We start from the raw sequence: 12,805 nt of genomic DNA, 5'->3' as shown, positions 1-12,805 counted from the left end.
CGCAGCACCGGCCGTGACGTGGAGGGATCTCTGTTCCCATGGATGTTCATCACTTGCTGGTTGGGAAAGGGACACCTGGAAAACCCCAACAGGCTGAGCCAAGGGGAAAAGCGAACAACCCTTGACTTGGAGAGCACTTCCACAAGCTGCCAGTCCTCCCTCTCCTCTCTGCCATCCAACCAGCAGGGCTCTTCCTCAAACCCAACCTTCCCGACCGGAATAATTGCATTTCAACGCTGGTTAATTAAGGGACATGGACGAGAACAATCGTAAACCCGAGCGTAGCCGGAATTCTCTGTGCAGGATGCTGGGGGCTGTTCTCAGTCCTGCCTCCAGCGAGCTGCTGCTGATCCACCTCCACCTCCAGCACCCAGACGCTGAGATGGTGCTCCTCTGCCAGGGGGCCAATGAAACACTATGGAGATGAGCTGCTTCGGAGATCTTATGAGTCAAACTGTTACATTTTTGGAACATCATGATGTTGAAGTTCCTTTTCTATTTTTTCCCCAACTTCCCAGGGAAAAAAAAAATATAACTATAATAAGTGAAGAAGCTGAGCTTTGGTTTGGGATGACAGGCAGCACGGTGTGGGGAGGGAAGGAAGGAAGGAAGGAGGGAGAAGTTGAAGATCCGACTCAGCCTTATTGGGAAGGAGCTGGCAGGATCTTTGTGTGTGATCCTGACCGTGGGGTGCTGCAGGGACTTTGTGGGGTGTCTGGCACCATTTGGGGTGGCTGTCAGAGCCCCTGAGTGGGGACAGCCCATGGCACCAGCTGGGCTCTCTCTGTCCATCCTCATCCCCCAAGTGCCCTCCCCACATCCCTGGCTGCCCAGGCTTTGTGCTTGTGCAGTGATGGAGGGTGAGGCAGTGCCCTGAAGACCCCAGAGGAGAGGCTGGAGTGGTTTCACTGCTGTGCTGGTGTGGTGGGTGACTCCGAGCTTGGATCTTCTTGTGGGAATGGTCAAAATGAGGAGAAAACCATCCCTGCTTTGTTGGGAGTGAGGAATGTTGGTGCTGATGTCCATGTGCTGCTGGCTGGGCCGGCCTCTGCTCTGCTTTGGTGAGATCCCACTGGGAATGTTGCATCCAGCTGTTGGTCCTCAGAACAGGAAAGACTTGGATATGTTGGAGCAAGTCCAGAGGAGGCCACAGTGATGATTATTGGGATGGAACACCTCTGCTGTGAGGAAAAGCTGAGAGGATTTGGATTGTTCAGCCTGGAAAAGAAAATACTCTGGGGAGATCTTAAAGCCTGTTTCAGCGCCTCAAGGGACTCTGGGAGAGCTGGAGAGGGAATTGGGACAAGGGCCTGGAATGAGAGGACACAGGGAATGGCTTCCCACTGCCAGAGGACAGTTATTGGGATATTGGGCAGGAATTGTTCCCTGGGAGGGTGGGCAGGCCCTGGCACAGGGTGCCCAGAGCAGCTGTGGCTGCCCCTGGATCCCTGGAAGTGTCCAAAGCCAGGCTGGACAGGGCTTGGAGCAATCTGGAACCATGACAGGTTCCCTGCCCATGGAATGAGATTGGCTTTAAGGTCCCTCCAACCTCAAAGCAGTCTGGGATTCTCCACACCAGAGTGTCTGGCACCCTGGCCAGTGAAGGCCAGGAGTTGGTGTTGGTGGATGGATGGAGAGATGTGAGGGAGGGATTTGCTGCAGAGCCACTGTGTCCCCTTGGTGCCTGTGCATGGCCCTGGTTCCTCTCTGGAGCTTTGCTGGCTGGGGTGAGGCTCAGCTCTGGAGGGGGCTCAGTACTGGAGCAGACAGGGCTGGCTCTTGGGGTCCCCACTGGGGACACAGCAGCAGAGGGGACCCCCAAAGGGCCTGCAGGATCTCCTGTCCTGCAGGGTGGCTGTGAACAAACCAGGCCTGACAAAACATGTCCATGTGTGTGTCCCTGTTCATATCCATGTGTGTCCCTGTGTGTGTCGGTGTCCCTGTCTCTGCCATGCCTGGAGCCCTCCCTTTGACCCCAAACATCCACACGGCTGCAGCCCCTGGGGACACAGGGGTGACACCCAGTGGGGGCTGCTCAGCCCAATCCTCCTTTGCGAGGAGCTGTGGGTGCAGCCCTGGGGAAGGGATAGGACAAGACAGAATGGGACGGGATGGGACGGGACGGAATGGGGATGGGATGGGATGGGATGGGATGGGATGGGATGGGATGGGATGGGATGGGATGGGATGGGGTGGGATGGGGTGGGATAGGGTGGGGTAGGATTGGAAGGGTTGGCACACAAAGGCTCTGCAGCCCCCACGGAAGCAGTGGCACCCGTGCCTTGCAGCGCAACCATGAGCGCGGGCTCGATTGAGCAGGAGCCGTCGCGGAAGCTGGGCTGCTGCGGGGTGCCCCTCATCACCGAGGACATGCAGTCCCTGGCCATCCGCACCCTCTCGGGCACAGACATCACCAAGCACTATGACCTCATCCGCGAGCTGGGCAAGGGCACCTACGGCAAGGTGGACCTGGTGTCCCACAAAAGCACAGGTGAGAGAGAGAAGGGGGGTGTGTTCTGGGAGTGCTGTGCCTGGTGTGTCCCAGCCAGGGCTCATTGCTGTCCCCTGCCCTCCACAGGCACCAAGATGGCCCTGAAGTTCGTCAACAAGAGCAAGACAAAGCTGAAGAACTTCCTGCGGGAATTCAGCATCACCAACACGCTCTCCTCCAGCCCCTTCATCATCAAGGTCTTCGACGTGGTCTTCGAGACCGAGGACTGCTACGTCTTCGCTCAGGAGTACGCCCCTGGTGGGGACCTCTTCGACATCATCCCGCCTCAGGTGGGGCCTGACACCTCCCCTGGGGTGTGGGGGCTCAGGGGGTGCTCAGCAAAGCTGTTCCTGTGCTTTGTGTCCATGTGGGAGAGGGTGCAAGGGCTGGGCACTCCTGTCTCAGCTGGGCTTGACCACAAGCACCTACAAACAAGAGTGGGACTCATTACCTTGGGTGGCCTAAGACCCATCACCCTTCTCCTGGGGAAGTTGTGGCTGCCCCTGGATCCCTGGAAGTGTCCGGGGCCAAGTTGGACAGGACTTGGAGCAATGTGGGATAGTGGAAGGTGTCCCTGCCCAGGGAACTTGATGATCCTTAAGATCCCTCCCAACCCAAACCATCCCATGGGAAGCCTGAGACCCACCACCCATCCCTTGGGTGTCCCAGAACCCACCACCACCCCCTGTCTCAGAGCACCCAGAGATAAAAGCACCTCTGATCACCAGACCCCAGAGCTGTGGGTGCCCAGGCTGGGTGGGACCCCGCAGGGCTGGGTGTCTGACACCGTGTCCCCTCCTCAGGTGGGGCTCCCTGAGGAGCTGGTGAAACGCTGCGTGCAGCAGCTGGGCCTGGCCCTCGACTACATGCACAGCAAGAGCCTGGTGCACCGGGACATCAAACCGGAGAATGTGCTGCTCTTCGACCGCGACTGCCGGCGGGTGAAGCTGGCGGATTTCGGCATGACGCGCAAGGTGGGCTGCCGGGTCAAGCGCATCAGCGGCACCATCCCCTACACTGCGCCCGAGGTGTGCCAGGCCGGCCGTGCCGAGGGCTTCGCCGTGGACACCAGCATCGATGTCTGGGCTTTCGGGGTGCTCATCTTCTGCGTCCTCACTGGGAATTTCCCCTGGGAGGCGGCGGTGGCGTCCGACGCTTTCTTCGAGGAGTTTGTGCGGTGGCAGAAGGGGCGGCTGGCGGGGCTGCCATCGCAGTGGCGGCGATTCACGGACAGCGCCCTGCGGATGTTCCAGCGCCTGCTGGCGCTCGACCCCGAGAAGCGCTGCCCCGTCAAGGAGGTTTTCTACTTCATCAAGTGCGACCTCATGGCCGAGGTGCGATGCCGGCCGTCCTATCGCTCCCGCAAACACGCCAGGGACAAGCTCCCGGCCGGGCCGCACTGCCATGATGCCGGAGGCTCCTGCACGCCCGCCCCGCTCAAGAGGACCGTCCTGACCGAGGGCAGCGGAGCAAGGGGCACTGAGCCTGGAGCGGCCACCCCGGGCACGGCCAGCAGGACAGACGGACGGCAGGATAAGGGCAAGGGGCAGATGGTCCTGGCCACAGCAATAGAGATCTGCGTGTGACGGCGGCTCCTGGAGGCTGCGCCATCCGCCCCATGTCCCTCCTGGGCTGGGGACAGGGATGGGGGAGCACATGGTGGTGGTGGCACCAGCCGGGACCGGGCTCTGGGTGTCCCAAAGGAAAAACAAAACAAAACAAAACAAACAAAAAAAGAAAAAAAAAAAAAGGAAAAGAAAGAGAGTGGAAGAGGAAAAGGACAGAACTGGGTGCGCTCTCTGTAGCGCTGAGGATGCGGATCCCTCACCCCGCCTGGGCAGCCAGGGGCACTGGGGAGGCTGGGGGCACCCATGGCCCAGCCACGGCTGTGCTGCCCCTTCAAGGCTCCCCGGGGTGATGTGGGGAGGGGTCTCCCAGCACGGGGGAGAAGAGTCAGGGGCAGTGGGTATCGGTGTCCCCCTGGCTCTGTCCCCACCCCGTGTCCAGGGAGCGGGAAGGCCGATGACCCTGCACCGTGGAGGAGGCCTTTGGGGAGGTTTTGGGTGGGTGGTGATTTGCTCTCCTCCACTGGTCCCTGCCGCGCTGCTGGGGCCTGGGAGGGGATGGGGAGGTGGGTGACGGGGAATCAGCCCCGGCCGCCTCCCTGCCGTGGGAGGTGCTGGCAGCCATTGATGTAGCAAGTGTCCCTGTCTGTGTGTCATTGTGTGTCCCAGCCACCGCCACCGGCAGCCCCTGGCCCCCTGCCCTGCCCCACACGGCTCAGGGTTCCCCCTGGCTGGGGCTGCTCTCGGGGCTGTGCCCAGCGGGTTCGGTGCCGCCCATGCAGCAGGTGGGATGCTCTGGGCTGGTTCTGCCATGCCGGAGTCCCCGGGGCCCCTCTGCAGAGTCTTTGGTACCCAGGGACCGGAGGAGGTGGCACAGCCTGGGAGCGGGGCAGGGAGTGGCCTCTCGAAGGCCTACCTGCTTCTCTGTGCTGTCCCCATCGCCCCTTCCCCAAAGCTGTCCCCCTCCCCTGGGGCTGGCGGGGACAGACCCTGCAGCGAGACGGGGCGCGGTGACAGCAGCGACCCCTTAAGTGACAATGTCCTGTGGAGGTCACACCTTCCCTCCTGGATTTGGGCACCCCAAGGCAAGACCCTGCTGTGCTTCGGGCTTCCCTCCCATGGGGTGGGTGCCGTGGAGCCTCCCCGGTGCCCCAACTCCCCACAAAGGGCTATAACGCTTTTCCAGCAGCAGCAGCAGCAGTTTACAGAGCAGGGGCCCCCCTGTCGTGCCCCCCATCCCCGGCACCCCTGGGCCCGGCGTTAGACGTAGCATTGCCCCACGTAGAGAGCCAGGCACCGGTTTGACTCCTCTTTGCCTTAGGTCCCTCCATGTCCTCGATCTTTCGTGCAATAATAATGTAGATAAAGGATCCCGGCCGCCCCGGCAGGGCTCGGTGGCACCGCCCGGGGACTGTCCCAGGGTGTCATTTCTGTCCCCGTCGAGGTCGCTGTGTCCGTAGGTTGTCAGGTTTTTATTTCCAGTTCCCTCAACTGTCGGGTTTCGGACCTTCTTTCTTCCCGTAGGAGAGGCTGTAGTGTCACAGACGTTACCTCAGTTTGTCACTGTTGAAAAGGATTTAAAAAAAAAAAAACAAAAAACCAACACACAACTGAAACCATAAAAAAAAAAAAATCGACAAAATACATAGTTATAAAAGCAACAAAAAAATTCTCAATGGCAGTGAAGACTTTTTTTAAAATTATTTTTTTTAATGAAATAAAGGCAATGTGATGCTGCTTGTGGAGGGGTGGAGGGCATGGCCTTTGACCTGGAGTGGCCTCAGGAGTGGCTGAGTCCCTCCACTGTCACCCTGTCACCATGGGAAGGGAGGGGAGCGATGTGGGGAGCAGCACCCATCCTGCCAAATGTATTCCAGCCACGTCCGCAGGCTAATTTCAATTTCCTGGTAATTATGCAAATGAATGTGGATTTAATTAAGGGCAGATTTCATTAAAGTCTTCTTGGGGAAATGAGAACAGGGTGGGGGAGAGCGAGGAGGAGGAGGGAAGCAGGGAAGGAGAGATGAAGGCAGCGCCTGCCCCGGAAGATAAATGGCCACAGGGGATGGGGAGGGATGGATGGGATCCTTTGGGAATGGAGATCCTTTGCTCCCTGGAGCTGTTCAGGGCAGGGCTGGGCCAGGGCTGGGGATGGAGACCAGGCAGGACCAGGGATGGAGCCGAGGACGGAGCCGGAGCAGGGAAATCATTGCTCTCACACGTGATATTTTTCTCTTCCACGGCTAAAAATACAGATTTGGCCACGCCGAAAGGTCTCGGAAATCAATGTCATTGTCACCAGGCGCTGCCTGGCAGGACTCCCCCCTCCCCGATCCAGACAAAAAAGGGCTCGCTGCCATTTGACGTCTCCGAGCCGAAGCGCTCCAGCGGCGCTGCCTTTAATCCAAAGCGAAACGGGGCTAATTTTATCCCGGCAAGGTCGGGATGCTGCGAGCCCGGCGGGGCAGGAGCTGCTTGTCTCCAGGCAAAAGCTTAGGAGGAAAAAAAAAGGAGCTAAAGTTTTGCCAAGACACCACTCGTAAGGCAAAGGTGTCACCTCCTCGCCGGGCCCCGGGTTTGGTCCCCGGTGCGGTCGGGAAGGGCCCAGGACATTCCGGGGTCACGGCCGAGGGCCTTGGGCAGTCCCCGGGCAAAGGATGAGCAGCACAATCACTGCTCTGAAAGGAAAACAATCCTAAATTTGCACAGATCCCGGGGGAACGGAGGGAAGAGGGATGGGGAAGAGGCAGGTGTGGGATGCTGTGGCTGTGGGTGCAGCATCCCCTAAAACCAGATCCTTCCCAGCTGGGAAGGCCCGGCTGTGACACTCAGCTGCTGATCCCACCTCGGATTTCATCCACCCCTCCATTCCGGAGCTGCACTGGGCCCTGTTTTCCTCCCAGACACTTTGCGAGGCACTGCAGCCCCAGCTAAAACACTGGGGGTTGGGAATAAAAATAACCGGGGATGATCCGCTCGTTGGGAGCACAATGATCAACGCCAAGCTGGCGTTGCACGAAGTCCCACCCCGATGGCAAACAAACCCTTTAAAAGGTAATATTTTTGCCGCTAGGATGGTGTTTCAGCTGCCTGCTGACTCAGGAAGGGACTGTGGGATGAGGAGGGAGTTCCCACGCATCCCCAGCAGGGAGGGGAGCGCAGGGTCTGGGCCTGCCGGGGGCTTCCCCAGCCCAGGGACACGGGGGGAGCGTTAACTGCGTTTCTCGGGGTTGATCTGCTTTCAAGAAGTTCCAAAAATATCCCCACGCTGGGATGGGCATTGGGAGGAAGGGTGACTCTTGGTGGGAGCCCGAGAGGGGCTGCGGGAATGAGGCAGGAGCTGAGAGGGCACAGGGACATCCCGATGGATCTTTCTGGATGGAGAGGACACAGCTGGGGCTCGTCCCCGCCTGTCCTTCCCTTCTGCGGTTCTGGCTGCCAGGGATGATGGACACACGTCAGTCAAGGGATCCCAGAGGGAATGAGCAGCTGGAGACAGACACCAAAAACTGTCTCGAGGTGGGGAAAATCCCGGCCTGTGCTGCAAGGGGAGGCTCAGCAGGCCCTGGCTGGCGGCTGGAGGGAGAGGTGACCTTGTGTGACAATCCAGGCACCTTTGGGAGGAGGGAGAGCAGAGCTGGCTGCACCTCCAGCTCCATCCCAGCTCCCAGAACGTTTGTGCCTGTGGAAGGAGCTCTGTGAGCATCCCCCAGGGAACAGCTCACGGCCAGACCCTGCCGGGGGATCTCGGCTCGGGGCACAGGAACCTGCCAGGAACCTCTGTTGGCATCTCCCACCCGGCCCTGTGCTCCCCACAACGGCTCTGGACACATTTTTTCACCCCAAGGTGTTTTTTTGTTCCCCATGGAAAATGCGCTGTTTTCAGCAGGGTCTTTTGGCTGAAGGATGGGTGGGGTGTCAGCTTTGGGAGAAGGGGGTTGGTGGCAGTTTTGGGCTGTGGGAGGGGGGTTTGGGGAGCACCCCCAGGCCTGAACACCCCCCAGCCCCCACAGGGATGGGCTGTGGGCTCCAGCTCGCAGGGCCTCCCACGTTGCCATGACAACTGCAGCATCCCAGCCTGGCAGGGATGGGAAATCTTCATCCCATCACCCGGACACGGCGCTGGCACAGGCACAGGCACATCCCAAAGCCACGGAGGAGCCACCTCCTCCCTCCTGCACAGCCCTCCCAGAGCTCAGGGCAGGGCAGGAGAGATTTCTGCTTTTCACATGGGGATCTTCCCATTCCAAAGCCTTCCATCTCCTCTGATTTGTGGGGTCCTGGCAAGAAGAGCATCCTCCAGGCTGCCCCCACACTTTCCTGTCTTATCTGAGGGGGACAAAGTGTCCAGTGGGATCCCAGATCATGGACTCTGACCCTCCAGTTGCTCCAGATTTGGGGGCAGCAGAGCCAGGGGTGTCTCTGGGCTGGTGTTAACCCCATTAATCAGAGCATCCTCTGCAGCCTCCCAACCCCTCAGCTCTGAGCTTGGAGAGATCCCGAGCTAATTCCTCACTGACAGCAGTGGCACAGGGCTGGGGAGAGGCTTAGCTCCTCGTCTCCGAGGCTGCTGCACCTCCACAAAAGTCGCATTTGAAGAGCATTAATACAAGATTAATCGAGGTTTTAATAAACAGCGAATCGAGCGCTAATGGAGCCCGACTTGTAAGCCATGTTTAACACCCCGGGGGCTTAAAGGCATCCGGAACACGGCTGGAACACGCTGAAAGGGGATGTTAATCACCTTGCAGCCCTGAAGACACCGCAGGGGAAGGGAAATTTTAGGGGAAAGGCTGCAGGTGAGCCTAGGGCACGACCTCACCCCTCCCACTGCTTCAGGACACGGGGATTTACAAAGCATTTCCCCCACTCCAGGCCTGGCACGAAGGCAGGTAGAGGAATTTGGGACACCTGAGTGCCCCCGGGCTGGAGGCACAGTGAACAAGGCCAGTCTCTAAGGGAAGGCCAGATGTGGAGCTATCCCCAGTCACCAAGGAAGGGATGATAACTGGGACCATTTGGAGTGGGCAAACCCTGCAGCTGGCCTGGGGTCCCTCTCCTGGGGCTGCCCCACCCTCCTGCACAGGAGCCCCTCAGCACCTCCCTGGATGAAGCTGCTCCCAGATCTGAGAATCCCAGACAGGGATTTAGGTTCCCTCCATCACCTCCAGCCTGGGGAAGGTCCAGATCCCTCAGTCTCTGCTGGCCTCACTCAGTTTGTGGCACTTCAGCCACTCAAGGGACAGGCCTGGTTTGAGGAGCAGTGCCAGGAGCCTTTCCCGGGGACCAAGGTGGAGTTCCAAAGTCCCCCCTGTACCCCATAAGTGTGGCTGGCTCTGCAGAGCTCCTGGGTCACATCTGCACCCCAGGGCTGGCCAGGAGAACTGGTGTGAGCCAGGGCTGGCTGCCCCCAGGCTGCCCAGACAACTGCCTTGGCTTCAGAGCCAGGGAGACTCCAATTTTTGGAAGCTGCCAGCTGTGCTGGCTGTGGCTGTGGGCTGGACATCCACTCTGGCCGTGGCTGTGTGGGAGCTCAGCAGCTCAGGATGGATGGACTGTGCTGGTTTAGAGGTCAGGAGCTTCTCAGGGGGCTTTGGTTTGCTCCACAGCACCTCAATTGCTTCCCTGTGTTTGGATATCCCCCTTTTGGGGAAGGAGCAGCTCTGCAGGACCCCAGGGCACTTGGGCTGGCTTGAAGGCTTGAAGGGTTGAAGCAGCCCAGGATTCTCTGCCAGGAGCTGAACACCTTCCAGGCTTCCCAAGGAGGCTGGATCTTGGGGAAGGACAGGCCTGGGGACCAGCACAGCAGTTCCATTTGTCTCAGAGTGACCTCCCTGCAGGACAGGGCATCCAGCTCTGGGCCACTGCCCAGCTTTCCCACCATTCCTGGGCACCCCGGGCCAGTGCTTGGTCACTGCATGGAGGAGAAGTTCTTCCTCACTTTGATGGTTCAGTGGGAATGTCAGAGGTTGGCCCCACTGATTTTGGAGGTCTTTTCCATCCCTAATGATTCCATATCCAAATAGAACTCCTGGGATCAGTTCCTGCCCACTGCTGGTCTCCCTGCTCTGACAGGGCCCCTCTCAGGGCTGAACAGCCCCAGCTCCCTCGGCCTTTCCTCACAGGGAGATGCTCCAGGCTCCTCACCGTTGTCTTGGGCAAACCAGTCACAAACAGGCCCATTGGAGCCACCTGGGGATCCTGAGCACCTGCAGCACCTTGGTGATATTGCTGGACACGTTTGCATCTTCAAAATCATCTCTGAAAGCTCTCAAAGATGTCAGGAGGCTCCTGGTGGCCAAAAATGTCACACAGGTGTGCAGGGAGGAGAGTCCAGGGGTCAGATCCATTGGCTCACCTGGCAGAGAGACCAAGCTCAGCCCCAGGACAGGGCCAGGAGCTCAGCAGAGCCCCAGCTGAGGGTTAAATATCCCCACAGCTGTTGATGGATGGATGGATGGATGGATGGATGGATGGATGGATGGATGGATGGATGGATGGATGGATGGATGGATGGATGGAGAGAGATGGACCCCTCTGCTGAGCTCCCCAGGAGTTTTTTCAGGCCCAGCAGCCCCAGTTTGACCCCACATTGTGTGAAACCATCCTGGCAGAGCTTCTCCCTTGGTTTACTGGATCAAACTGGTCACTTTTGGGGACGGGCCGTGGTGCTGCTGCTGGGCCGTGGCCGTGCCAGGGCCAGGTGGGCCCAGAGGAGGCTCTGCCAGCCCTGGGCTCCTGTGTGACCCAGTTAGAGCCTCCAGCGAGTTCCAGTGCCGCATTCCTGGCTGAGCATCGCTGTTCCCTGGTTTAATTACCCGCGGGTGACTCATCCCGGCCCCGTTTATCAGCCTGCACACAAAGCGCCCTTTGTGCTCCTCCAGCCCTGCCAGGGGCCATTGCCAAGGACCAATTAATCACCGGCTCCTGCTGCCACAGGCCTGGACACGGCGCCTTGGGAAGGGGGAGATGAGGGATGGGAGAAGGGCCAGTGCCTGTCCCATGGGACAGAACTGGGACTGGAGCCCAGGTCCTGATCCCAGCCCAGGAACACGGTGCTGAGGTGAGGAGCAGCCACCACCCCTGGCACAGCACAGCCATGGAATGAGAGTTAGGGTGGGTTTGAAGGGACCTTCAATATCACCCAAATCCTCTGCCATGGGCAGGGACACCTTCCACCATCCCAGGCTGCTCCAAGCCCTGTCCAGCCTGGCCTTGGACAATTCCAGGGATCCAGGGGCAGCCACAGCTGCTCTGGGCACCCTGTGCCAGGGCCTGCCCACCCTCCCAGGGGACAATTCCTGCCCAATCTCCCATCCAGCCCTGCCCTCTGGCAGTGAGAAGCCATTCCCTGTGTCCTGTCCCTCCATCCCTTGTCCCAAATCCCTCTCCAGCTCTCCTGGAGCCCCTTTAAGGCCTGGCAGGGGCTCTGAGCTCTCCCTGGAGATCAGCAGTGGCTCTTGGCCAAGAAAGGTGCTTTTGTTTCTGTCAGCCAGAGCAAGGCAGGTATGTGTGGGCATGGGAGGTGTGTGTGATAATCCTGTGTGGCACAGGATTATCGTGTTTGGTGAGTATGGATGCTCCAAGGACAGCTCCAGCAGGTCCATCAACTCCTCCAGCTTCCTGAGCCAGCCAGGGAGCTCAGGAGATGAAACCCAAGTGCCCAGTTTTGGGTTTGCTGGGGAGGGCAGCAAATCCTGCTGGCTGTGCAGTAACTCCCAGGCTGGTGGCTCTGAGAGGTGACATGGGACAGTCCCAGGGCTCAGCAGGACAAGAGTGCACAGGACTGAAGGAGAAACTTTTTTGGGGTGAAAGAGCCAGTTTGGCCAGGCTGAAAGTGGTGAGCAGCCCATGTGTCTGCACTGGTGGCTGCAGAGGGCCAGAGGTGACACCCAGCTCCCCCAGCAGTGGCTGGTGCTGCCCCTGGGTCACAACCACACAAAGGGCTCACCTGGGAGCTCCCAGTGTGTGAATAAACACAATGTGCCCACCCCAGGGCACAGCAGGAGCTGTGCAGGGCCTGAGGAGCTGCTCTGCCCTCAACACCTGCCCCTAAAGGGAGCAGCTCAGGCTGGGAAAAGGGGGTTTTGCCACCTGTGTTCCCGTTTTGGCCATGGCAGGACCCTAAGCAGTTAACAGCAAATGCCACCTTCTGTATTTTATCTCTCCTCCATTGAGGCAGCTCTGACACTGGCAGCAGAACAATGCAAAATTCTGATTAGCTCTGGTTTTCCAGCAAGAGGGGAGGCACAAGAGGGTGGGGATTTAATACTATTCTGCATAATTTTTAATCTAAATTCCATTTCTTTTCTTTTCTTTCTCCAGGAAGCAAACAATCTAGGGGGTTTTGTACTCAATTTCTTGCTTTCATAATCTAAATGAATTGTTTGCAAGTAGGAGCCAGCTGCAAAGCTGGCAATCTCGGATCAAATCTGCCTTTCTCCTAGTTCTTTCAATCATTAATTTGCTCCTCAGCTCTGATTAGCTAATCCTAGCTGCCTTGTGGCAGTTTCCAGGGAAAAAAATATGGTGCAGGAGCTGCAGCTCCCATTGACGGAGCCGGATGATGGGATTGATTCCTGGTGGGTCGTGGTGCTCCTGCTCGTCACTTCTCCAGAGACAAGTGGGGTATTCTCTAGGAGAAAAGGCTGGCAGGGTTATTTCTGGAATGCTGGCATTTTGGAAATACCAGAGGATGATGCTTTTCCCCTGCTCTGCGCGGGGCGTGCGGGTTTGTTACGCCGAGATT

At 58.6% G+C, this 12,805-nt stretch overlaps 1 protein-coding gene across 1 annotated transcript; it reads left to right on the top strand.

Annotated features, from left to right (window-relative positions):
• The first annotated feature begins 2,229 nt into the window (after nt 1-2,229).
• SBK1 (SH3 domain binding kinase 1) lies at nt 2,230-4,748 on the top strand. Its single transcript, XM_083872847.1, has 3 exons — nt 2,230-2,491; nt 2,579-2,781; nt 3,295-4,748. Exons 1-3 carry the CDS (start codon nt 2,296-2,298, stop codon nt 4,075-4,077), a joined length of 1,182 nt encoding a protein of 393 aa, XP_083728973.1. The 5' UTR covers nt 2,230-2,295; the 3' UTR covers nt 4,078-4,748.
• Nucleotides 4,749-12,805: the final 8,057 nt, after the last annotated feature.

The sequence above is a fragment of the Zosterops lateralis genome (genome assembly GCF_965231275.1).
Source record: "Zosterops lateralis genome assembly, chromosome: 15".
Taxonomy (NCBI): domain Eukaryota; kingdom Metazoa; phylum Chordata; class Aves; order Passeriformes; family Zosteropidae; genus Zosterops; species Zosterops lateralis.
This window is presented reverse-complemented; position numbering and strand designations above follow the sequence as displayed.

What these genes read in the sequence shown, in the direction of transcription:
- SBK1 (XM_083872847.1), top strand. Translation starts at nt 2,296, where the DNA reads ATGAGCGCGGGCTCGATTGAGCAGGAGCCGTCGCGGAAGCTGGGCTGC. An exon ending in GGTGTCCCACAAAAGCACAG is followed by an intron (nt 2,492 to 2,578) that starts GTGAGAGAGAGA and finishes TGCCCTCCACAG; the next exon opens with GCACCAAGATGGCCCTGAAG. An exon ending in TCGACATCATCCCGCCTCAG is followed by an intron (nt 2,782 to 3,294) that starts GTGGGGCCTGAC and finishes TCCCCTCCTCAG; the next exon opens with GTGGGGCTCCCTGAGGAGCT.